Raw genomic sequence first — 23,357 nt, forward strand, 5'->3', positions numbered from 1 at the left:
CTCGCAAAATGACACTCAGAAGTGTCTCGTGTCTCATTTCTCAGTCGCCGCTCTTGCATCTACCCACTTCAGACCCTTCCCTCCTCTGGAGCTGGACTCCAGCATTGATCTTCTGCCTTTGTGTGCCATTATAAACAAAAGTAAAATTTGTCTTGCCAAGACAATAAGCATTGCGGCTCAGATGGTGTGGGATCCTGGCAGTTGGAAGCCAAAGAATACGAATGATGTTCCACGGCTCCGATGGAAAAGTATTCTGGCAGGCGGGAGCTAGGGAATACCGAGTATTACAGCCCGGTGGAAGAGTATTCTGCCAGTCAGGATCCAGGGAATTGCGCAGGTCTCAGTAAGCATAGCCCTGCACTCAGGAAAGGCTTCCCCAATATAACAGCTTCCCTCCGACAGGAGAGGGCTTTCCCAGTGAAGTTCTTATGGTTGTGCTCAGGTGCCCGCTATGTAACAACTGAAGGGTTGAAGGCAATTACAAAACTTGATTATGAGAGGATTGGAGAACCAAGAGGTCTCATGACTAAGAATTGCTCAGGCATTTGGTTCCTTTAAGGAAATTTGGTTCCTCCAGATAAGAGGTTTTGGTATTCAGAAATTGACATATAACAATACTGAAATATAACAATAAAAAAAGCCTTTTGTGTTTGCAGCACAACAGGCAGTTAGTTCACTGAAGCTGGTTCCCCTGCTGCTCTGTTAAGCCAAAGTCTCTCCTGGTGTGACCCTAATTCTTCCATAGCCTGCATAAAACAGAACATGCACAAACCACAACTGAGAAAACCGCCTCTGTAAGATTGGCCTGTAGGCAAGCCTGTGGGCATTTCTTTTTGATACAGGCTCTCTCTATGTAGCAAACCAGAATGGCCTGGAATTCATGGAGATCTGCCTGCCTCTGCTTTCTACATCCCCGTGTATTAAGTAATGGTGTGTGCCACCATGTCTTCCTGTGTTTTGTTGAAAAATGACTGATATGGGAAGGCCCAGCCCACTGTGGCTGGTGCCACCCTAGGCAGGTGATTCAGGGATATGTAAGAAAGCCAGCTGAACAAGCCATGAGAAGCAAGTCAGTAAGCTGCCTTCCTTATGGCCCCTGCTTCAGTTCCTGCCTCCAGTTTCCTGTTTGAGCTCCTGCCCTGATTTTATTTCATGGTGGATTACAAGGTGTAAGATGAAACAAACTCTTTCCTCCGCAAGTTGCTTTTGGTCTTGGTGTTCAACACAGTAATGGAAACCTAACTAAAACACATCCATACATGTCAAGAAAAATATGTTTCATTTAAAGAATTAACCATCACTCCGGGTGGTGGTGGCGCACCCCTTTAATCCTAGCACTCGGGAGGCAGAGGCAGGCGGATCTCTGTGAGTTTGAGGCCAGCCTGGTCTTCAAAAGCAAGTTCCAGGATAGGCTCCAAAGCTACAGAGAAACCCTGTCTCGAAAAAAATAAAATAAAAAATAAAAAACAACAATAAAAAAGAATTAACCATTACATTATATTAAGAGAAGTGAAATGATCAAAGCATATACTGTCATATTGTACAACTATGGGCAGAACTACCATGTTGTTAGCATTAATATTTCAAAAAGCTCAAAGCACATAGTGCACATAGTCCTGAGGTGGATGCAAAAGCACAGCTGTCAAAGGGAATGAGAAATAGTTTATTTTGATGCTAAATTTGAATGTCTGTGGCCCCAAAAGCATAGTTTTAGGAACCCCAATTCCCTGGTTTCATGGAGCTTTGTAGAATAGAACAAAAAGTTAAAAATCAAGGCATTCTTCAGACACCTTAGTGGAAATGTTGTGTCTGTCCCTGCACAGTGGCAGATCTCAGCTGGGCTTCAGGTGTGGGACAGCATTCCTAGGCCTCAGATTGGTAGAGCAGAGAGTTCTAGCAAGTGAATGGTTCCAAAGGCTTTGATCTGTTGTCAGGATGTTGTGGGGGTCTGCAAACATCAGGACTGGCAGAATAATGATCTGCATGAGGCAAGGAGAAAATCCAGCTCGACAGGACTTAGTAGCCTTGTGGGGTCCAAGGCTCCCGGATCAACTCAGGCAGGCACAAGAGTCCACACAAAGCACGATCTTTATTGAACTGGGCAGCAAAGGCTGACCAGCCAGGAACAACAGTATAGACTGGGAAACCGACTGCACCCCCAAATGTTCGTTTCATCAAGTATTAAAGCAGAAAAGCCACAAACATCTGTGCCAAGTTACAGGTACATTCTCCCACCAGTCAGGATTCAGGAATCAGGGACTTTGCTAGGAACACTGTTCTGGGCTACGCTTATCTTGCTCTCATTGATTGCTTCACTCAAATGTGATGGGGTGGCTTGCCCACCACTAATGTCTCACCTTGCCAACCAGGATGTCAGTTACTCAGGGAGGTCTGGGGAGGTTTGGGGAACTTAAACTTTATTTCACCCTGGTTTTTAAGATGGAAGTTTTATTTAAAATGGCTTTAGTTTGGTTCCTTCTTACAACCTGTGTTGGTTCAAACATCTAAATTTTGACCCTGGAAGTTAAGCCATATTTAAGCACAGCACAATTTTGGAAAAAAGTATTTCTTGAGGATAATTAGCTCGATCCCCTGTATACCACAAAGTTTAAGATATGTTTAAACTGAAACACTTTACAATTACACATGGCCCCCTTCCATAAAGATGGGTTCTATTAGCTGAGTATGGTGGCACACACCTTTAATCCCAGCGTTCAGTAGGCAGAGACAAGTGGAGCTCTTGAGTTTGAGGTCAGCCTGGTCTACAGAGTGAGTTCCAGGACAGCCAGGACTACATAGAGAAACCCTGTCTCAAAAGACCAAAAACAAACAAACAAACAAACAAACAAAAATCCAAAAACCAAGAAGATGGGTTCTGTGACTCAGAAACAATGCTCAAGATATGGGAGAAAGAGTCTGGGATAAGCAAATGTAATAGTCTGGGAGATTGAAAAGTGACCTGGTCTTGCAGATAGCACAGATCACTGGGCTGTTAACTGCACCCATTCCCAGCCTTTTGGGTGGAAAACAGATGTACATCTTACCCGTTGAGGGTCCAACCCTGCATGTTTAAAATTCCTGGTTTCCATAATGCTTCTCTGTGAGCACAAGGACCCCGTGCCCTCTACAGGATGTTAGGTCCACATTAAACAAATATTTTAGGGTGTATGGGAGGAAGAGTTGAGGCAGGGCTTCTCTGTATAACAGCCCTGGCTGTCCTGGAACTCACTTTGTAAAGCAGACTGTCCTTGAATTCATAGAGGTCCACCTACCTCTGCTTCACAAGTGCAGGGATTAAAGGTGTGTGCCACTACCACCTGGCTAAAATTTTAAACAGTTAATTAACCTATCTAGACATAGCTTTTCTTGAGGAATTCTCATTCACACAAGCCGTCTGTAGCTCGGGAGGAATCAAGTCTAAGGCTAGTTCTTAGATAAATGCCTGGGGGTTGGATAGCCTAAAAGTGGTAGAGTCCTCCTTGGTTGCTCAGGCAGGCCTGCAAGGGGTCTTTGTTGTGAGCCTCTACGGGTAACAAAGCACCTTATCTGGTCACACCCTGATGTAGAATGCAGGGGTGTGGTGGCCCAAACGACATTTGGGTCCTCTTAACCTTGGCTCCTAGGAAGACATTCTGAGTACCATGATCCCAAACTGGGTCTAATCGACAAGTTCAGAACACAAACATTCATATCCTTAAGGCCACACAAAAACTGCTAAGCTTCACACAAGAGAAGGGCATTTCACATATCTAGAGTTCACAGTGGGATGGGTACAGGCTCCAAATTCAGCTGGGCTATATGGAATGTCTCAGTCCTGCACCAAAAGACATTTGACTTTAGCTTGAGGGCCTAGCAAATGCATATTTTTAACAGCTAAATTGTCACAGCTTGCAAACGCATATATAATTATTAGTCTTTGGGAGGCCAGGCTCAAGTTTAGAAACAGCACTTAATAGGCAGAAGTTTCTGCCCTGCCAGCTGCTCCCAAGCAACCACACAGAAACATTAATTATAAATGTTTGGCTAATAGTTCAGGTTTATTACCAACTAACTCTTACATTATAAATTAACTCATATTTCTCATCTATGCTTTGCCATGTGGCTTAGAACCTTCTCTCAGCACTGCATGCCTATCTTGTTTCTCTTTGTGTCTGCTCACAACTCCCAGACTCTGCCCTTCTTCCCAGAATTCTTAGTTTGGCTCTCCTGACTAACCTCTACCTGTCCAGCTATTGGCCAGTCAGCTTCTTTAGTAAACAAATCACAGTGCAATATATTCACAGAGTGTAAAGGAATATTCCACAAACACTTCCAAGCTTGTCATGTTCATTGTTTTCTCTATGTCCATGCGCAGGAACATCAATGACCTTAAATCCGGTGAGCTTCGGGAATGCCATCTGTTTACTCATTAGAACTTTGTAGTGTATTGGAGGCTGGGGAAAAAAAACATAAAATAAATCAATAATGTGGGCTGTCCTTCTGTCTATGTGTTGCTTTTATTGGTTAATGAATAAAGCTCTTTTGGCCAAGGGCTTAGCAGAGTAAAGCCAGGTGGGAAATTCGAACAGAGATTATGGAGAGAAAACAGGTGGAATCAGGAAGATGCCATATAGCTGCCGAAGGAAAAGGACCTGGAACCTTCCCAGTAAGCCACAGCCTTGTGGTAATACACAGGTGAATAGAAATGGCCAATGACTCAGGCTTATTTCTAGCTAGCTCTTATATTGTGAAGGTGTAATTAATATAGTTTCTGTGTGATTACTCAGGTCTGAGTGGCCAGGAAATGAATGAGCAGCCTCTGCGTACAAATATGTGCCAATGTGAGGCAACTACATCCACATAAAAACTGAGAGAGCTTGGGAAGGAATTCTAGACACAAAAGAACAGAGTTAAGCACAGTTTCTTGGTAGCTGCATTTTTTTTTCAGGTAGACCCTGTTTGTTGGCAGCAAGCAGAGGCACAGCTCCTTTAAGAGAATTCTTCCTGACTCAGTTTTAGCAGCAAAAAAATTGAACAGCTTCTTTAAGATCTGGCTTCCTGATTTGTGCTGGGAGAAAGAACTCTCTTTTGGGAGGTCCTGCATTTAAATGGGGTCTGTGAGCAGCATGTTACAAATTGCTTCATGGAGACAGAGTCCTGCATCCCTGGAGCTGGGGTGGTGTGCATGACTCACAGAGGAAGTAAATATGCCTCTGCCATGTTGGATTGGGTGTAACAAACAGGCAGGGCTATGAAGTTGGTCCTAGTCATGTCGGCTTAGTTTTTAAGGAAAAAAGCTCTCCTGGTGAGAAAATGATTACAGATATGCAATAAAGACAGATTCAGATGACAAAGACCTCTGAATGGGTCACAGTGTTGGATAAATGTGTGTAGGCTTGGGGGAGAGAAGAAAAAGAGTATAGATAGTTATAAAAAGCAATAATTTTAAAAATATAGTCTTTAAAGAGACAGTAAAAGTAATATAAAAGAGTACAGCCATAGATAAAGGAGTGAAGAAAAACAAGCCATGTAAAGATGGAATATACATAGAGAATCTGAATTAAGCATATTATTGTGTTTTCTTTGAATTTTTTTGACTGCTGAGAGACATTTGATTCTGGGGGTTGCTAAGTTAAACCAATATATGTATTTTAAAGCTATCTTGACTTCAAAATTTGAGTCTAAGAATATGTTACTTTAAAAAAAGAGGTTCTGCTTTTGTTTCCACAGAAGACAAGAACCTTCCAAACTAATGTGGTTTTATGGAACAAGGCCTCCAAAAAGTCTCCATGGTTGTTTATAAATGTTTGTTTTCATTTAAAGGGGAATATGATTTAGAGATGAATACTTTGCATTGGTATGGATCTTATACTCTATTGATACAAATTTAAGGTTGATTTTGTTATACTGTGTGTATGTATTTTTTCTTGTTTAAGGTATTGTATTTGTGTGCTCATTTAATTAATGTATAATTAAGAAATATAGATTAATAGGTACTCATTTATAATAGTCAAACTTGTAGTCATGTTAGTTAGGTTTTCTTTCTTTTTTAATTTTTTTTTTTTTTTTGGTTTTTCGAGACAGGGTTTCTCTGCAGCTTTTTTAGAGCCTGTCCTGGAACTAGCTCTTGTAGACCAGGCTGGCCTCGAACTCACAGAGATCCGCCTGCCTCTGCCTCCCGAGTGCTGGGATTAAAGGCGTGCGCCACCACCGCCCGGCCTTTCTTTTTTTATTTTTTGGTTTTTCAAGATAGAGTTTCTCTGTAGTTTTTGGAGCTTGTCCTGGAACTAGCTCTTGTAGACCAGGCTGGCCTCAAAATCACAGAGATTCTATTTATATTTCTGGAATATTCTGAAGGAAAGCTGCTGCATTTCTGGGATTCTGCATCTCAGGATATAAGAGGCTTCTTATGTCCCCAAGTAATCCCCAGTGATCAGGAGACCCAGGTTGGGACAGGGCCAATCAATCAAGACTGTCACTAACCTACTATCCATCTATTACTCAGGATGGAGAGAAGCCAAGCCCACCATGGCTCCAGTCTTCCTTCTTGAAGGATCTTCTGGTATCTTCTAGGGAGGCCAGAGGCTCAGGATGAATAGTTTGTGTAGACTGGCCCCATCCTTCCTTACCCTGCTGAGGTCTCCAGCATTCAGGTCAGTGCCTTGCAAGTCCCACCTAAGGCAGGCTGAGAAGAAGGTGCCACACATCTGGGAGCCCAGCCAGGAAGATCTATACCATGTAAAGTCAGGGCCTGACCAGTTCCTAGGGCAAGCCTGCTATGGGGTAACCTATGGCTTCCAAAAGATAAGCCCATGACCTGTTGCCTGCAACTATTCCCTCAGTTGAATAAGTTCGTATGGGTGAGAACACATTCCAAGGACTGGTCAGGCAGGGAGTGGGCCATCTGAAGATGGTGACAGACTAGCTTAAGCCAAGGACTGGCAATTCCTAGAAGCTGGAAAGAAAGGAGGGACCCTCTGAGCCACTGAGAGACCTAGATTGTGACACACTTTGACTTGGACCTCTAACTGCTAGAACGGCAGGACAGGGCCTTCCTGGCGGGCTGACCCCACTTTGTATCGTCTGTCACAACAACCCAGGCACTCTTTTTCTTACTAAGTTTTAAAAATTTATTTATTTATTTATTTTTAGTTTTGAATTGTTTTTTTTTAATTTTTTGTATTTGAATGTTATAATTAAAATGGAATGTGGTGTGCATAATACAGAAATGAAGTAGCTATGTGATACAAATAGAAAACGGGTGAATTTGTTACATTTGGGGACTTAAGTTTATCGATTGACGTTATATATTGCCTATTATACTAAATACATATATTTGCAGCCAGTATGATAACATATATGTATTTGATTAACTGAGTAAAATTTTATCCTGTACAATAAAAGAACTTCTGGAGACATCACAATCCCTGACTTCAAACTACTCCAGAGCTACAGTACTGAAAACAGCCTGGTATTGGCATAAGAAAAGACAGGAGGACCAATGGAACTGAATAGACGACCTGGATATCAGTCTACACATCTTCAAACATCTGATTTTTGACAAGGAAGCAAAAAAATATCAAATGGAAAAAAGAAAGCATATTTAACAAGTGGTGCTGGCATAACTGGTTATCAACATGTAGAAGAATGAAAATAGACCCATATCTATCACATGCACAAAACTCAACTCCAAATGTGTCAAAGACCTCAACATATAGCCAGCCACACTGAACCTCATAGAAGAGAAAATGGAAAGTACACTTGAATGCATTGGCACAGGAGACCACTTCCTAAATATAACCCCAGCAGCACAGACTCTGAGAGAAACAATTAACAAATGGGACCTTCTGAAAATGAAAAGCTTCAGTAAAGCAAAGGACATGGTCAACAAGACAAAACGTCAGCCTACAGAATGAGAAAAGATCTTCAAGCCGGGCGGTGGTGGCGCACGCCTTTAATCCCAGCACTCGGGAGGCAGAGGCAGGCGGATCTCTGTGAGTTCGAGGCCAGCCTGGTCTACAAGAGCTAGGTCCAGGACAGGCTCTAAAAAAGCTGCAGAGAAACCCTGTCTCGAAAAACCAAAAAAAAAAAAAAAAAAAAAAAAGATCTTCACTAACCCCACATCAGACAGAGGTCTGATCTCCAAAATATACAAAGAACTCAAGAAATTGGACACCAAAAGAACACATAATCTAATAAAAAAAATGGAGTACAGACCTAAACAGAAAACTTTCAACAGAGGAATCTAAAATGGCTGAATGACACTTAAGGAAATGTTCAACATCCTTAGTCATCAGAGAAATGCAAATCAAAACAACTCTGAGATTCCATCTTTCACCTGTAAGAATGGCCAAGATCAAAAGCACTGATGACAACTTATGCTGGAGAGGTTGTGGGGAAAAGGGAACACTTCTGCATTGCTGGTGGGAATGCAAGCTGGTACAGGCCCTTTGGATGTCAGTGTGGCGATTTCTCAGAAAATTAGAAAACAACCTTCCTCAAGACCCAGTAATACCACTTTTGGTTATATATCCAAATGATGCTCAATCGTGCCACAAGGACATGTGCTCAGCTATGTTCATAGCAGCATTGTTTGTCATAGCCAGAACCTGGAAACAACCTAAATGCCCCTAGATCGAAGAATGGATAAGGAATATGTGGTACATTTACACAATGGAGTACTACACAGCAGAAAAAAATAACATCTTGAATTTTGCAGGAAAATGGGTGGAGCTAGAAAACATTATTTTGAGTGAGGTAACCCAGACACAGAAAGACAATTATCACATGTACTCATTCATAGGTGGTTTTTAAACATAAAGCAAAGAAAGCCATTCTACAAACCACAATCCCAGAGAACTTAGACAACAATGCGGACCCTAAGAGAGACTTACATAGATCTAATATACATGGGAAATAGAAAGTAGAAAAAGACAAAATTTCCTGAGTAAATTGGGAGCATGGGAACCTTGGGGGAGGATTAAAGAGGGGAGGGGAGAGGCAGGGAGGGGAGTAGAGAAAAATGTAGAGCTAAATAAATATCAATAAAAAATGTAAAAAAATACTGAAAGTGGTAAGATAAAAATTTAAAAAATTATTTTATACCTGAATCATAAGTGAAAAAATGTAATAAAAGAAAATCTGTTTCCATATCATTCTTACTGATGAGTAGGTTTGACATTATCTGAGAATAAATAAGAAAAATATCACAGGCCTGTCAGACTTTCCCACAAGTAAAAGCCCCCATCCCCCTCCCCAGACAAGTAAATACCATGTATAGACCTCCCTTCTATCAAACAAACAAGCAAACAATTAAATTAGAGGCTTGCTGGGCCTGTCCCAGGCATTTGACTGTTATTAAATTTTTTTCTGTGGCAGTCTTTAAGTCTGGAAATTCTTGATTTTTTTTTCTGAATAAAAGAGCATGCGTTGTCTTAAATACTGAAGAGATTTTAGAGAGGGAGTACTTGTAGATAATAGTATAGGCATAATTTTAAAGTTCTTTTAAAGTCAGAAATAGAATATCTAATTGGTATTATAAATATATTTGTTCTTTCAGTATAAAAATAAAATCTTCAGTATGCTGAGTGAAGAATGTGTTTTGAGATGTAACTGCGCTCTGTAATCTGAATTCCAGCCTGTATGTCCCTGATTACATAGACTTTCCTTATAGGAATTTAAAGCTTGTAGTTTTTTCTATTTTCCAGTTCAGAGTGACATTGTTCAAAATCATTCTTGGCAAGTATAATTCATTTGAAATAAATGACTTCAGCCCAGTGTCTCGGTTCCTTTTATTTTCCTTCCTTCCTTTCTTTTTCTTCCTGTGAGTTTCCAAGTACCCGGTGAGGTTTAGGCTTGCAGTAGCAGCAACAGTGAAATTTCAGGGCTGCTCTGAACATTTCCTGCTCACTTCTGAAGGGAGGAGGGAACTTAAGATTCTTTGATTTGTTTGTTTGTTGGTTTTTTTGTTTTGTTTTGTTTTGTTTCGAGACAGGATTTATCTGTGTAGCCAGCCTTGGCCATCCTGGAACTTGATCTGTACCAGGCTACAGAGATCTACCTTCCTAGTGCAGGGACCAAAGATGTGTGCCACCATGTGTGTCAAAAATTAGCATTTTTGACATTTGAAAATTGAAAGGTTCTAATGGAAAGTTTATATATGGTCTAGGTTTTGTTCGGAGGTTTTGGTTATTAGTTGGTTGTGTTTTAAAAATTGATTTTACATACCAACCATAACTTCTCTTTCTTCCCATTCACACCTCACCCCCTTTCTACCTGCCCCCATCCATTTCTCAAAAAGGGTAAGGCCTCTCATGGGAGTCAACAAAGCATGGCATATCAAGCTGAGGCAGGACAAGCTCCTCCTCCTCCCTGCATGGAGGCTGAGCGAAGCATCCCACCATAGGGAACAGGTTCCAAAAAGCTACCCTGCTAGGGTCCCCACAAACAGACCAAGCTATACAACTGTCAGCCACATGCAGAGGGCCTAGTACGGTTCCATCAGGCTCCCTAGCTGTCGGTCCAGAGTCCATGAGCTCCCATAAGCTCAGGTCAGCTGACTCTGTGGGTTTCTTGGGTATGATCTTGACCCCTCCCTGCTTGCTCATATAGTCTCCTCCTCCCTCTCTTCAGCTGGACTTCTGGAGCTTGGCCCAGTGCTTGGCTGTGGACCTCTGCATCTGCTTCCATCAGTTGCTGGATGAAGGTTCTATGGTGACAATTAGGGTAGTCATCAATCTGATTACAGGAGAAGACCAGTTCAGGTCCCCTCTCCACTATTGCTAGGAGTCTTAGGTGGGGTCATCTTTGTGGATTCTTGGGAGTTTCCCTGGCACCAGGTTCCCCTAACTCCATAATGGGCCTCTCTGTCAAGATGTCTCTTTCATTGTTCTCCCACTTCATCCCTGCCCAACTGGACAGACCATTTGCTTTCCTCATATTCCCATCCCCTGTCCCCTCCTCTCTACTCCACCCCCACTCCTTGTTTACCCAGGAGACCGCATCTATTTCCCCTTCCCAGGCCAATCCATGTGTCCCTCTTAGGGTTCAGGCAGTCTTTTATAAAAACAAGACGTCTCCCTTTGATTTTTTGTGCCTCAGTTTCTACTTAGTGTCAAAACCATAAGAACTTGTCTCTTTCCAGCTCAGACTTCAGCTCAGATGAAGAGGACACAAACACCATATAAACCCCAGGATTCAGGATGCCCACACCTCCTTGGCTTTCTGCTTTGCTACTCTAACAAGAGCTAAGCACTCAACAATGGGTCACCATAATAAATTTTTAGTAAGGGAATGCATAGCACCCACAGAGCCTGGGAAACTGGTGTTGGAGGTGGAGGAAAGAGGGTCAGGAACTCTTGGTCAGGCTCAGTGTTAAGAAACACTCACTGGCTGGTCTTCCAGGGAGCCTAGGTTTAGTTCCCAGCATCCACAGGATGGCTCAGTAACTCCAGTTCCAAGGGATCTAGCACCCTCTTCTGGCCTCCACAAACATTGCATATATATGTATATGTATGTATGCATGTTATGTAATGCATATATATATATATATATATATATATTTGTGTGTGTGTGTGTGTGTATGTGTGTGTGTGTGTGTGCAGGGAGAAAAACTCATGCACATACTTTTTGTTTAAAAATTATCTATTTATTACATATACAGTGTTCTGTTTGCATGCATACCTGCAGGCCAGAAGAGGGCGCCAGATCTCATTACAGATAGCTGTGAACCACGGTGTGGTTGCTGGAATTGAACTCAGGACCTCTGGAAGAATAGCCAGTGCTCTTACTTAACCTCTGAGCCATCTCTCCAGACCCCATGCACATACTTCATACTTTTAAAAAATCTTTTTTTAAATTTCAGAGTCATATTCATCTAAATAGCAAGTGTGAGGCTAGCCTGGGCTATAAGAGATTCTGACGCCCCCCCCCAAAAAAAACCCAAAGAATTCCCATCACACTACTTACAGAGCTGGATTGCCTCTTCTGAAACAGATGGTGAACTTTGACACCCTGGTGCAGTGGAAAGAGAAGGGAATGGAAGAAGAAATGACTTGAATGCACATCAAATTTATACTGGTGTTTCCAGAACCTGGCAACACCTCTGAACCTCTGGCTTGGGAGGGGATTTCAGGAGCCCCTTTAGCCCATTCCTCTGTCCCCTGTTCCAGGCTGGGATACCCTGGAAGGTGCTCCCTGCCAACATGACCCCTTAACCTGAGATGCTGCTTTTGACGCTATTCGGGGCTCTCCGCAGTGAGAAAATTAGAGCCTTGTCAAGCACACTGCCTCTTCTGAGACCGAAGAGATGGCTCAGAGGTTAAGAATGCATACTGCTCTCTCAGAAGACCCCGGTTTGGTTTCCAGTACCTATGTCAGGCAGCTCATAACCACCTTTCATTCCAGCTCCAGGGCATCTCATGCTTTGGTTTCTGGACACCTACCTGTACATATGTGGTGTGTGTTTGCACACACACACATACACACACACACACACACACACAGCTGCATATGACTATTTCTCATGGATATACAGACTGCTGTAGCTTTCACTACCTCTTTTTCTTTCTTTTTTCTTTTTCTTTTTTTCTCTTTTTTTTTGTTTTTTGTTTTTTCGAGACAGGTCTTTTCTGTAGTTTTTGGAGCCTGTCGTGGTACTCGCTCTGTAGACCAGGCCTGCCTCAGACTCACAGATCCACCTCTGCTTCCCAAATGCTGAGATTAAAGGCGTGCGCCACCACTGCCCGGCATTCACTCACCTCTTTTATAAAACCTGGGGGTGATGAAAGGAGCTATGATGTTGATGACAGCAGCGATAATGACGATGACAGCAGCGATAATGATGATGACAGCAGCTGTGACAACTACAGTTTTCGCAGCTCCAGACAGGCAGACACAATGACAGCTTGGCATTTCTGGAATGAGACAGAAGGCTTCTGAGACAGAGCTGAGCACAACCGTCTTTAGTAGAGTGACAAGCCACAGAAGCTGCTTTCTGTCCAGGCTCAGAGGCCATGGATCCTGCTAAGCTCCTTGGAAGGAGCGAAGGGTGACCTCACCAGAACAGTGACAGGTAGCTTTACTCCCCATAGACTACTCAGACCATTCAGGAGTCTTGGCCTTGTGCTTTGTGAAATCACAGCCCAGGGAGAGCCAGGATGCAGACACATGGGGGAAGGAACAGGCTAGAGGGAACTGTGGACCCCAGGTCCTGTCAGCAACTTCATGAATGACTGAAGGTTAAGGAAGCCAGTCTCTCCAGCATATCTCATTCTAAAAGCTTTCTTAATCTCAGATAAAATCTTTCTACTTATTATTTATTTATTTATTTATTGCTTTTTGTATTAAGCATCCTTCTAAAATTGTTGCTTATTATTTATTTACCTTATTTTAAATGTTTAACTATTTTTATATGTATAGGTATTTGTCTACATGTCTGTGCACTGCGTGCATGCAATGCTTCTGAAGGCCAGAAGAGGGCACCAGATCCCTTAGAATGGAGTTACAGATGGGTGTGAGCTCCCATGTGGAGGCTGGGAATGGAACCTTGGTCTTCTGCAGCAGCAACAAGTACTCTTAGCCAATGAGCCATCTCTCCAGCTCCTACTTATTCATTTTTTGATACAGGATCTTTCCATGTAGCCCAGACTGGCCTTCAATTCACAGCAATCCTCTTGCCTCAATAGCATATGATGAAGTTACATGCCTGTGCTGTAACACTTAGATTTTTTATTTATTATTAAATTGCATTTATATTTATTTTTATTATTAATTTTATATTATTAATATTATATTATTAATATTATATTATAATATTAAATATTAATATTATATTATTTATATTTACATGCTCGTGTGTGTGTCTAAATGTGTATTGCATGTGCACTCGTGTGCATACACACACATACATGCAGAGGTCAGAGCAGACATCACATGTCCTGCTCTGTTGCTCTCTGCCTTACTTACACCTTGAGACAGGGTCTCTCTGCCTGAACCTGCAGCTAGACTGACAACCAGTGAGCCCCAGAGATGGAAACTCTTACCCACTGAGCTCTCTAGCCCCATTTTAAAAACAAATAAACAGTTTAATGTCATGTGTGTGGAGGTCAGAGGATAACTTTTTTCGGTTTGTTCTCTTCATTCATCTTTATGTGGGTTTCAGGTTCTAGGGATTGGACCCAGGTTGCCAGGCCCAAATGGTAAATGCTTTTTATCTTTTGAGACTTCTTGTCAGCCCCTCCTTGCAGGATTTTTTTTATCAAAGATTTATTTATTAATTATGTATACAGCATTTTTCCTACATATATGGTGCAGACCAGAAGAGGGCACCAGATCTCATTACAGAAGGTTGTGAGCCACCAGGTGGTTGCTAAGAATTGAACTCAGGACCTCTGGAAGAGCAGTCAGTGCTCTTAACTTCTGAGCCATCTCTCCAGCCCCTTGCAGGATTTTTTATGTGTGTGTTTTGCCTGTATGTATATATGTGCACCATGTGTGTGCCTAGTGCACAAAGAGGTCGGAAGAGGGCATTTAATGGTTGTGAGCTACCACATAGGTGCTGGGATTGAACCCAGGTTCCCTGCAAGAGCAAGTGCTCTGAATCCCAGACCCCTATCTCCAACCCCCTCCTGCTTGTAGTTTTTAATGAAAACTTTCTTTAGGAGTTAGAGAGGTGGCTTGGTTGGTAAGGTTCAGGCCACACACATGAGCATCTGGGTTTGTATCTGCGGCACCACACAGTGCACATCTGCCCCTCAGCACTGGCATGGGAGGGTAGAGACAGGCAGATCCTTGGAGCTCATTGTCTAAGCCAATCTGGCCAAATTGGTAAGCTCCAAGTTCAGTGAGAGACCCCGTCTCAAAACATAAGGTGGAGGGGCTGGAGAGGTGGCTCAGTGGCTGACGATACAAGCTACTCTTCCTGAGAACTCAACACAACCCCTTCTAATTCCAGCTCCAGAGGATCCAACATCTTCTTTCAGCTTCAGCGGGCACCTGCTTACACAGCGTTGATCCATATACCTGCACATTACATTGTATGTACATACATATGTTAAAAACAAATCTTATAAAAGAGAGAGCAATGGAGGAAGACAATGTCGGCATCTGACCTTCACACACAGGTGCACACATGCACACACATTTACACATACATAAACACACTACACATATGCATAAATACACAAAAAACTTTCTGTGGAAGTGGACAAGCTGAGTTTGAAAGGTAAAGCAACACACCACAGCTCTCAGAGGTGTTCAGACTACGTTATAGAAGGAGGAAAAAGAGGGTTTGAGCCCTCAGACATCAGGACCTGCTGTGAAAACAGTTGGTGACAGATATACAAATAGAAGGCCCGGACCTTGGTTTGAAACTGAAGTACCAGGAGGGGTCGCTGCAGCTAGACTCTGTGATTCTGTTAGTTGACTAAGACAAGATTCTTACATTTTGGGTTGTGAGCCTAACCTGTAATGGCTGACCCATCTCTCCAGCCCAAAGACAGGATTCTTGACCTGCAGCCCCCAAACAAAATTCAGCCCATGGCTTGCTTTTGTAAAGTTTTATTGGCACATGGCCAAACACTGCCATTTGTTCTTAATCTCTGGCTATTTTCCCTACTGTGGTAGAGTTTAATAATAATTATAAATACCAACATCACCTTCTCAGCTGTTTTAGCTTAAGTTTCTATTGCTTTGGTAGAACACCATAACCAAAAGCAATTTGGGGGCATCATGCTCTGCGGGTTGAGTCCTCCCACATCAATCACTAATAAGAAAATGCTCTATAGGACTGCCTATAGGCCAATCTGGTGGGAGATCATTTTCTCAATCGAGATTCTCTTTTCCTATGACTCTAGTCTGTGTAAAGTTGACATAAAAAACTAGTCAGTAGCCGGGCGGTGGTGACGCACGCCTTTAATCCCAGCACTCGGGAGGCAGAGGCAGGCGGATCTCTGAGTTCAAGACCAGCCTGGTCTACAAGAGCTAGATCCAGGACAGGCTCTAGAAACTACAGGGAAACCCTGTCTCGAAAAACCAACAACAACAACAACAAAAAAACTAGTCAGTACACCAGTGAACTTTTTTTTGGAGGAGGTATTTGATTCAGGGGTTCTCTGTGTAGCTTTGGCTGTCCTGGAACTGGCTCTGTAGACCAGGCTGGTCGTGAACTCAGAGGTCTGCCTGCCTCTGCCTCCCGAGTGCTGGGACTAAAGGTGTGCGCCACCACCACCCAGTCTGTAAACATTTTTAATGAGAGTTTAGGAGACAGCTCCTTACCTGACTCTGAATCCAATGTGTCGCACAGTGTGTCCATTGTGGCGTTGCATTGCCTGATGACTCTGCCGTTCGGACATCTGGAAGGAAAGTGGAGGAGTGTGTTACTTCCTGCCCAGGCAGCCCAGAACACTCTCTTCACTACCCACAGGGTTAAGAAGGACCAGCCCCATCCCACCATTCTGGCAAAAGCACTCTGAAGAGATTAGAGTTTAGGGGTGTCTGTTATATTTAGGGAAGGACCCTCTGCCCTCCTGAATAGAATGTCCAGCTACGACGACCTGACCTGCTGTCCCTCCACATAGAAAGAAGTTTGCCTAGAGACAAAGACAGTGTGAGCAGGGAAGACCATCAAGAGCCTGCATTAAACTGGAGTTGAAGGCAATCTTTACTCACAGAGTTCAGTGTTTTCTGAGTTATGTTTATGGGTACGTAACCTGCCTCACAGATGCAAGTTGTTGCCTGGTGTGGTGGTGAAAACCTTTAATCCCAGTCAATGGGAAGAAGATGCAGGGTAGATTCTTGTGAGTTCAAACCAGTCTGGTCTACATAGTGAGTTCCAGGCTAGCCAGTGAGACCCAGTTTCAAAGGGGTGTGTGTGTGTGTGGAGAGATGGCTCGGTGGTTAAGAGCATTTGCTGCTCTTCTAGAGAAAGTAGGTTCTCGTCCCAGCATCCACACAGTGACTCACAACCACCTATAACTATAGTTCCAGGGAATCCACTATCCTCTATGGACCTCCATGGGCATCAGACATGCAGGCAAACACTATGCACATAATAAACAAACAAATAACAGATTTAAGCTATTATACAAGAGGCCTTATTGCTATAGATACCTCCCAAAAAAAATGTCCTCCCAAGCTCACGTGCGCTTGAAGCCTTGGAACTTCACCTTGCTTGGAACAGGGTCTTTGCAAATGATGTTAAGTGAAATCGGAGTCACACTGGGTTAGGATATGGGTCTTAACCACGTGATTAGGGTCACTTGATTGCAAGAGGGAAACAGAGACAAATGCACAGGAGCAAAGTCTACATGGAGAGGGAGGTGGCAACTAGAGTGACGTGTCAGAAATCACTGCCACCACCAGAAGCTAGAAGAGGCCAGGGAGGAGGCTCCCAGAGCGGTGGTTCTCAACCTGGGGGTCTCAATCCCTTTCACATGGGTTATATATTAGATATATATATTCATGATAATATATATCTAATATATATATATATATTATCAGTGGCCCCCAGGCTCGTGATTCACTCATCACCAGTAGTGTTTTTTCAGACAATGTCTCTATCCCAAACTGACCTTAAACTTGCTATGTAGTTAACCTTGATCGTCCTGCCTCTACCTTCCCAGTGCCAGGATCACAGGCTATACCACCACACCCGGTTTATGCAGTTCTGGGGGTGGAACCCAGGGCCCTGTAAATGGTAGGCAAACCCTCTGCCAATGTGACTTCATCCCCAGTCCATATTAGTTGTCTTATGCTATGTATGTATCTCCATTGTGTGTCTCTCACTGTTGGGGCTCAAAGGTTGTTTGCTGAGTGAGTTAATGAGTGAGTGAATGAATGAATGAGCACTGACTCCAGGCAGCTTCCAGGAGGAAGCATCCTTTGTTTGAGTTTATCTGTGCGGCAGGCGCTACCCTAAGGAGCCCCTCTACATAAGACTCCGAGGCTAGGGGACTAGAGGCCAGGAGCGGGGACCTATACTCATTGTCCCTCCCCCAGCTGGTACCTGCTGCATGAAAGGCACTTCTCCACACAGTTTTCAGAGTTACAGTAGGTTCCCTGCTTACACCGGCACTCACGATCAGCCATCTGGGAACATTCGGCCACCTCCTCTTGGTCTGTGGAAACAGGGTGGCTGCAGGTCAGTCATCAGGGTGGGAGTCTGTCCCAGTGTACAACGTTCCACCACACAGTTAGGTCGTCCTCCCAGGCTCTTCATCCTAGGCACATAAATGCCTTCACCTTGTCGTGTAACACAAGGACGGCACAAACACAACAACCTGCCTCCCTTTTCTTCCTTCCAGAGTTTCGAACTGGACAGCAGAGGAATGGGGAGGGGTACCTCAGGAGTACCTAGCCCCAAAGCTTCCCTTCAAGGGAAGGTTCTACCATGGAACGGTGCTCCCAGCCCTAAGAGGGGGAGGAGGGAGAAGAAAAGCCCATTGGGCCTTTGTGTCAGGTAAAGAGTGTGAAGAAGCCAGAGTTTGCCTTCTTCATTACCTGCCTGTGGCTCCTTTCCCCATCAGTCTGCCTGCTTTAACTATCAGTGGAGAGGCTGCCCTCACGGCCACAGCTGCGCACTTACCATCCCGGCACTGAGAGCACTGAAAGCAGCCAAGCTCACTGCTATTGTGCTTCATGAAGTATCCGGGTTCACATGGGACGCATTCGCTCTTACCATGGTCCCTCTGGCATGGCTTAAGGACGTAGGTGCCTATGTGAGAGGAGAAAGAGGTGTTTGGGGGCCTAGCAAAGCCCTGGTCCATGAAGCCCTTGGTGACCAGACCTCCTCATACTACTCACTCCTGGGCCCCCAACCTCCTTGGAACTTTCTAGTTGGATACCCAACCACAGTCTTCATACTAAACTTAATGTGTGGAGACCCTGCGTTAGTCCTTGGCTGAGACTGATGTCCTGCTGGGTGTCTGAGCAAGCACGTTCTGCTCCACTCCATGGTCCTAGAGAGCTGGCTTACAAGAGGCCTATGCGTCCCTTTCCCCCTCTCATGCCAGGTTGCTGCCATAATGGTTGCACAGTACTCCAAAGTCTAAAGATGGGATCCTTGGCCAAGGTCCCCACCACATTAGTTACACTGTGACCATCTTCTCAGCCTATGGCAGAAGCACAGGAAAGACAGCTACACACTTAACAGTATGAGCTCTAGGCATGCGCCGGCTCCCATAGCAGTCAGTTAGATCATTCCCATCTCACTATTTATGCAATATGTTTGTAGGGATGCCCCCCCCAACGGCTATGTACCCGCAAGTGTGTACAGGTGTGTATACAGACCCAAATGGGTGTCCACAGACCTGTGTGGATATAAGTGCATGCATAGGTGTGTTTGCGAGTAGGTATGCATGTTGTGGAATAATTTTTTTGTACACTGTGAAGATTTGTCACTTGGATTAGTTTAATAAAAAGCTGAACGGCCAATAGCTAGGCAGGATTTTTGGGACAGAGAGGGTGCTGGGAAGTAGAAGGGCAGAGATGTGGGACAAGGCAGCCAGAGGCAGAATGAGTTGGACACACAGAGTGGGATAGAGGTAAAAGCCACATGGTAGAACGTAGATTAACAAATAATGAGAAGTCTTTCTGCGGTTTATTTGGGAGCCGGCTGGCAGGACAGAGAAAGACTAGTTACGGATGCATACAGATGCATATGCATGCTGATAGTTGTGTGGGAGGAGGGCGGGGTCCAGGGGCAGACACAGCATCTCCTTGCTCTTCTGTAGAGTATGCCATGCCCACCTCTGGACAGGCACAGTCTCTGGTTTCTGTTCTCCAAAGCCAGGGGCAGTTGCTTGGGTAGGGGAGGGGTGGATAGGAGGACAAGAAGCAGCTGGTTGCTAAGGTGACACCCACTTCCCGTTTTCTGTCAGATTCCACCTCTCTGCAGTCTCCAGTTCAGCCCTAGCTAAAGGCCTACAGTACCTTTTCCCATCGGAAGGCCAGCCTTGTGGACCATTCTAGAAAGCATTCTGGAACTCACCAGCGGGACATAATTGGCAGCAGAAGGTTTCAGATTGGAATTCATCTTCCCCACACTGGCTTGGACTGCTTACACTGCAAACTGTTGCCTAGAATCAGAAAGGGGAAACACAAAGAGACCCATCCATCGGTGACTCTCAGCACAGAAGAGGTAGATGACTTTGGCTCCCATATGGACCCTTTTGCAGAGCAAACACTGTAATTTTGCTCAAGTCTCCCTAAGTCTGGTTGGTTCAGATATGTTCTTCAGTTTCCAAATTCAGGTGGTTTTGTATCTCTGTCATTGGTGTGTGTCCTGTATGGCTGTGAGCCTTTGGTGTCAGTGAACTGTTTGTCCTAGCATGTGTTGTTTTCAGTGGCCACACCTACATTTTAAAGGGTCTCTTATTCACTTATGCATATGAGTGCTTTGCCTGTGTGTATATACATGAACATCAAGGCCAGCCTTGTCTACAAAGTAAGTTCCAGGACAGTTAGGACTGTTACACAGAGAAACCCTGTTTCGGGGGGGGGGGAGGGGAGTGTGTCACCACACGGGGCTGTTAAGTCACCTGACCGGTACTCCCAGCTGAGGGCAAGCAAGGAACTTCTTTCCGTTCTTGCTTCCTCTCTCCCTGCATGGGTGTGTCTATCTTTCAGGCCAGGCATCACCTTTGTTTCTTATCTTTTGTGGTATTCACATTGCTTAACTTGCTGTTTAAAATGGCCCCAAGCACAGCGGTGAGAAGTTGTTTCCTGTCCAGAATACTAAGATGTCAGAATAACTTGACAGATAACACCCGCACTGGAGAAACTGCTACAGGTGTGAATTACAGTCTGAAGAGCTTGAATTTTATATTAGCCAACATAGATTACATAGGGTGCCTTTAAGAAGAGCTTGAGTTGTATATTGGCCAACATAGATTACATAGATGCCTTTAAGTAAACACATAAAATAATCTACTGATCAGTTTATGAAAGTGTGGTCAGAGGCATGCAAAAACAAGCCTCTGGGGCTAGGAGCTTACTCAGTCAGTACCTGCATCGAAGCATGAGGACCTGAGTTCGGATTCCTCGCAGTCACCTGGGCCCGGGCCTGTAGAGAGCATGTCTAACTCCAGCACTGAAGATGGAGACAGGCAGATCCCTGAAGCCCATTGGAAGCCAAGCATAGATTAGCTCTAGGTTCACTAGAAGACCTGTCTCCCTGGCTGTAGTGATGGCTCAGCAGTTAAGAGCACTGGTTGCTGGGTTCTATTCCCAGCACACACATGGTGGCTCACAACTATCCATATTCGAGTTACAGGAGATCCAACACCCTCTTCTGACCTCTGTGGGCAACAAGAACACATACGATACATATAAACTCACACACACGGGAAAAATAAAATATTTTTAATCTTAAAGTTTATTTATTTTATGCATATGAGTATTTTGACTGAATGTGTGTGCCACATGTATGCCTGGTACCTGTGAAGATCTCCAGACCTCAAAAAAAATTGGGGGAGGGGTGGGTTTCAAGACAGGGTTTCTTTGTAGAAAAGCCCTGGCTGTCCTGGAACTTGCTTTGTAGACCAGGCTGGCCTCAAACTCTCAGAGATGCCCCTGCTTCTGTCTCCTGAGTAGTGGGGTTAAAGGTATGAGCCACCACACCTATTTATTTATTTGCTTGTTTGTTTGTTTTAAAAAATGATGAGGGCTTGGTGATGCATGCCTTTAATCAGAAGACAGGCAGACTTTTGGGAGTTTTGGGTATCTAGAACTACACAGCAAAACTCTATGTCAAAAACAACATTTAAATTTTTTTCACTTTCTATATGAGCATCTGCCTACATACATGTATGTGTGCTATGTGTATGCAGTGCCTGCCGAGGTCAGAAGATCCTTTGAAATTGTAGTTAAGGAAATTGTAGTTAAGGAGCTTCCCTATGGGTGCTAGGAACTGAGCCTGGGTCCTCTGCAAGAACAGTCAGTGCAGATGTGTCTCATTACGACTTTGCTGTATGTATCATCTAATAGGCTTTGAAAAAGACCGGCGAATACTGTCAGCCATCATGCCGTCTCTCTAGGCCCCAGGATATCCCAAACCTGCCATTCTCCATTCTCGGCTTCGCAAGTGCCATGATTACAGTCAAGAACCACCACAAGCAAATTCCTTTTCTTAAAAATACCACGCTGCTAGATCTCTTTCCCCTTTGTTCGTGTATAAGTGTGGGTACACACATGCCATGGTGTACGTGTGACAGTCAGAGGACAAGCTCACACGTCAGTCATGGCCTTCTACCTTGTTTGAGACAGGATCACTCCTACACTTCACTGCTGAACACAACAGACTTGTAGGCCCATGAGCTCTAGGGAGTCTCCTCTGCCTACCATCTCCCCATATGAGTGCTGGGATTACAGATGCATGTGCTAAGGCATCTGGTGTTTACCAGGGCTTGGAGGATCTGAACTCTGGTTGCCGTGTTTGCATGACAAGAGCTCTAACCACTGAGCAATCTCCTCAACGCCTGAGATTTTTTTTTTCTTTCTAATTCAACCCGATAATCAACAAACAATTACAACCTATTTGTCTATAGTGGATGATACTAGGCTCAGTTCCATTCCTATCATCTTATTTTACACATTTCTATCTGTGTTGGTTAATGCTGATGTCAACCTGACAGAATCTAGACTCACCCTAGAGACAAACCTCTAGGCATGGCTGTGAGGGAGTTTGTAGATTAGATGGTTGAGGGAAGAAGGCCCAGAATGTGGGGGCATCATCCCATAGCCTGGGGTCCCAGACTGAAAAAAAAAAAGATGGAATCTGTCTGAGCACCATGGTTCATCCCTCTCTGCTTCCTGACGGTGGAATCAATGTGATCAGCTGTCTCATGTTCCTGCCACCAAGCCTTCCCTGCCATGGACTGTGATTTTAAACTGTGAGGCAAAACAAACTCTTGTATCCTTAAGTTAGTTAAAATGGTTGTGTGTGAGCCGGGCGGTGGTGGCGCACGCCTTTAATCCCAGCACTCGGGAGGCAGAGGCAGGTGGATCTCTGTGAGTTCGAGGCCAGCCTGGTCTACAAGAGCTAGTTCCAGGACAGGCTCTAAAAAAGCTGCAGAGAAACCCTGTCTCGAAAAACCAAAAAAAGAAAAAAGAAAAAAAAAATGGTTGTGTGTGTGTGTGTGTATGCACGTGCATGTGTGTGTGTGTGTGTGTGTGTGTGTGTGTGTGATGTGAGTGCAGTGCCCAAGGAGGCCAAAAGAGGCCATTAGATCCTCTGAAACCAGAGGCACAGGTGATTATGAGCTACCTGACATGGGTGCTAAGCATTAAACTCAGGTCCTCTGTAAGAGCAGAAATTGCTCCTAACTGCTGAGTCATCACTCCAGCACATGCTAAAGATAATTTTGAGTTTCTGATCCTCC

The 23,357-nt window shown here is 44.1% G+C and overlaps 1 protein-coding gene across 1 annotated transcript in view; it reads right to left on the reverse strand.

Annotated features, from left to right (window-relative positions):
* Nucleotides 1-702: 702 nt before the first annotated feature.
* LOC119801196 (tumor necrosis factor receptor superfamily member 26-like) overlaps nucleotides 703-23,357 on the reverse strand; it is a 28,382-nt gene continuing 5,727 nt past the window's right edge. Inside the window, exons 2-7 of the mRNA XM_042054418.1 lie at nucleotides 19,967-20,054; nucleotides 18,563-18,691; nucleotides 17,984-18,095; nucleotides 16,255-16,331; nucleotides 12,738-12,893; nucleotides 703-746 (exon numbers count right to left, since the gene is read on the reverse strand). Coding sequence (XP_041910352.1) covers nucleotides 703-746; nucleotides 12,738-12,893; nucleotides 16,255-16,331; nucleotides 17,984-18,095; nucleotides 18,563-18,691; nucleotides 19,967-20,054 — 606 coding nt within the window. The remainder of the gene's footprint in view (nucleotides 747-12,737; nucleotides 12,894-16,254; nucleotides 16,332-17,983; nucleotides 18,096-18,562; nucleotides 18,692-19,966; nucleotides 20,055-23,357) is intronic.

Source organism: Arvicola amphibius, chromosome 1 (genome assembly GCF_903992535.2).
Source record: "Arvicola amphibius chromosome 1, mArvAmp1.2, whole genome shotgun sequence".
NCBI classification, from domain to species: Eukaryota; Metazoa; Chordata; class Mammalia; order Rodentia; family Cricetidae; genus Arvicola; species Arvicola amphibius.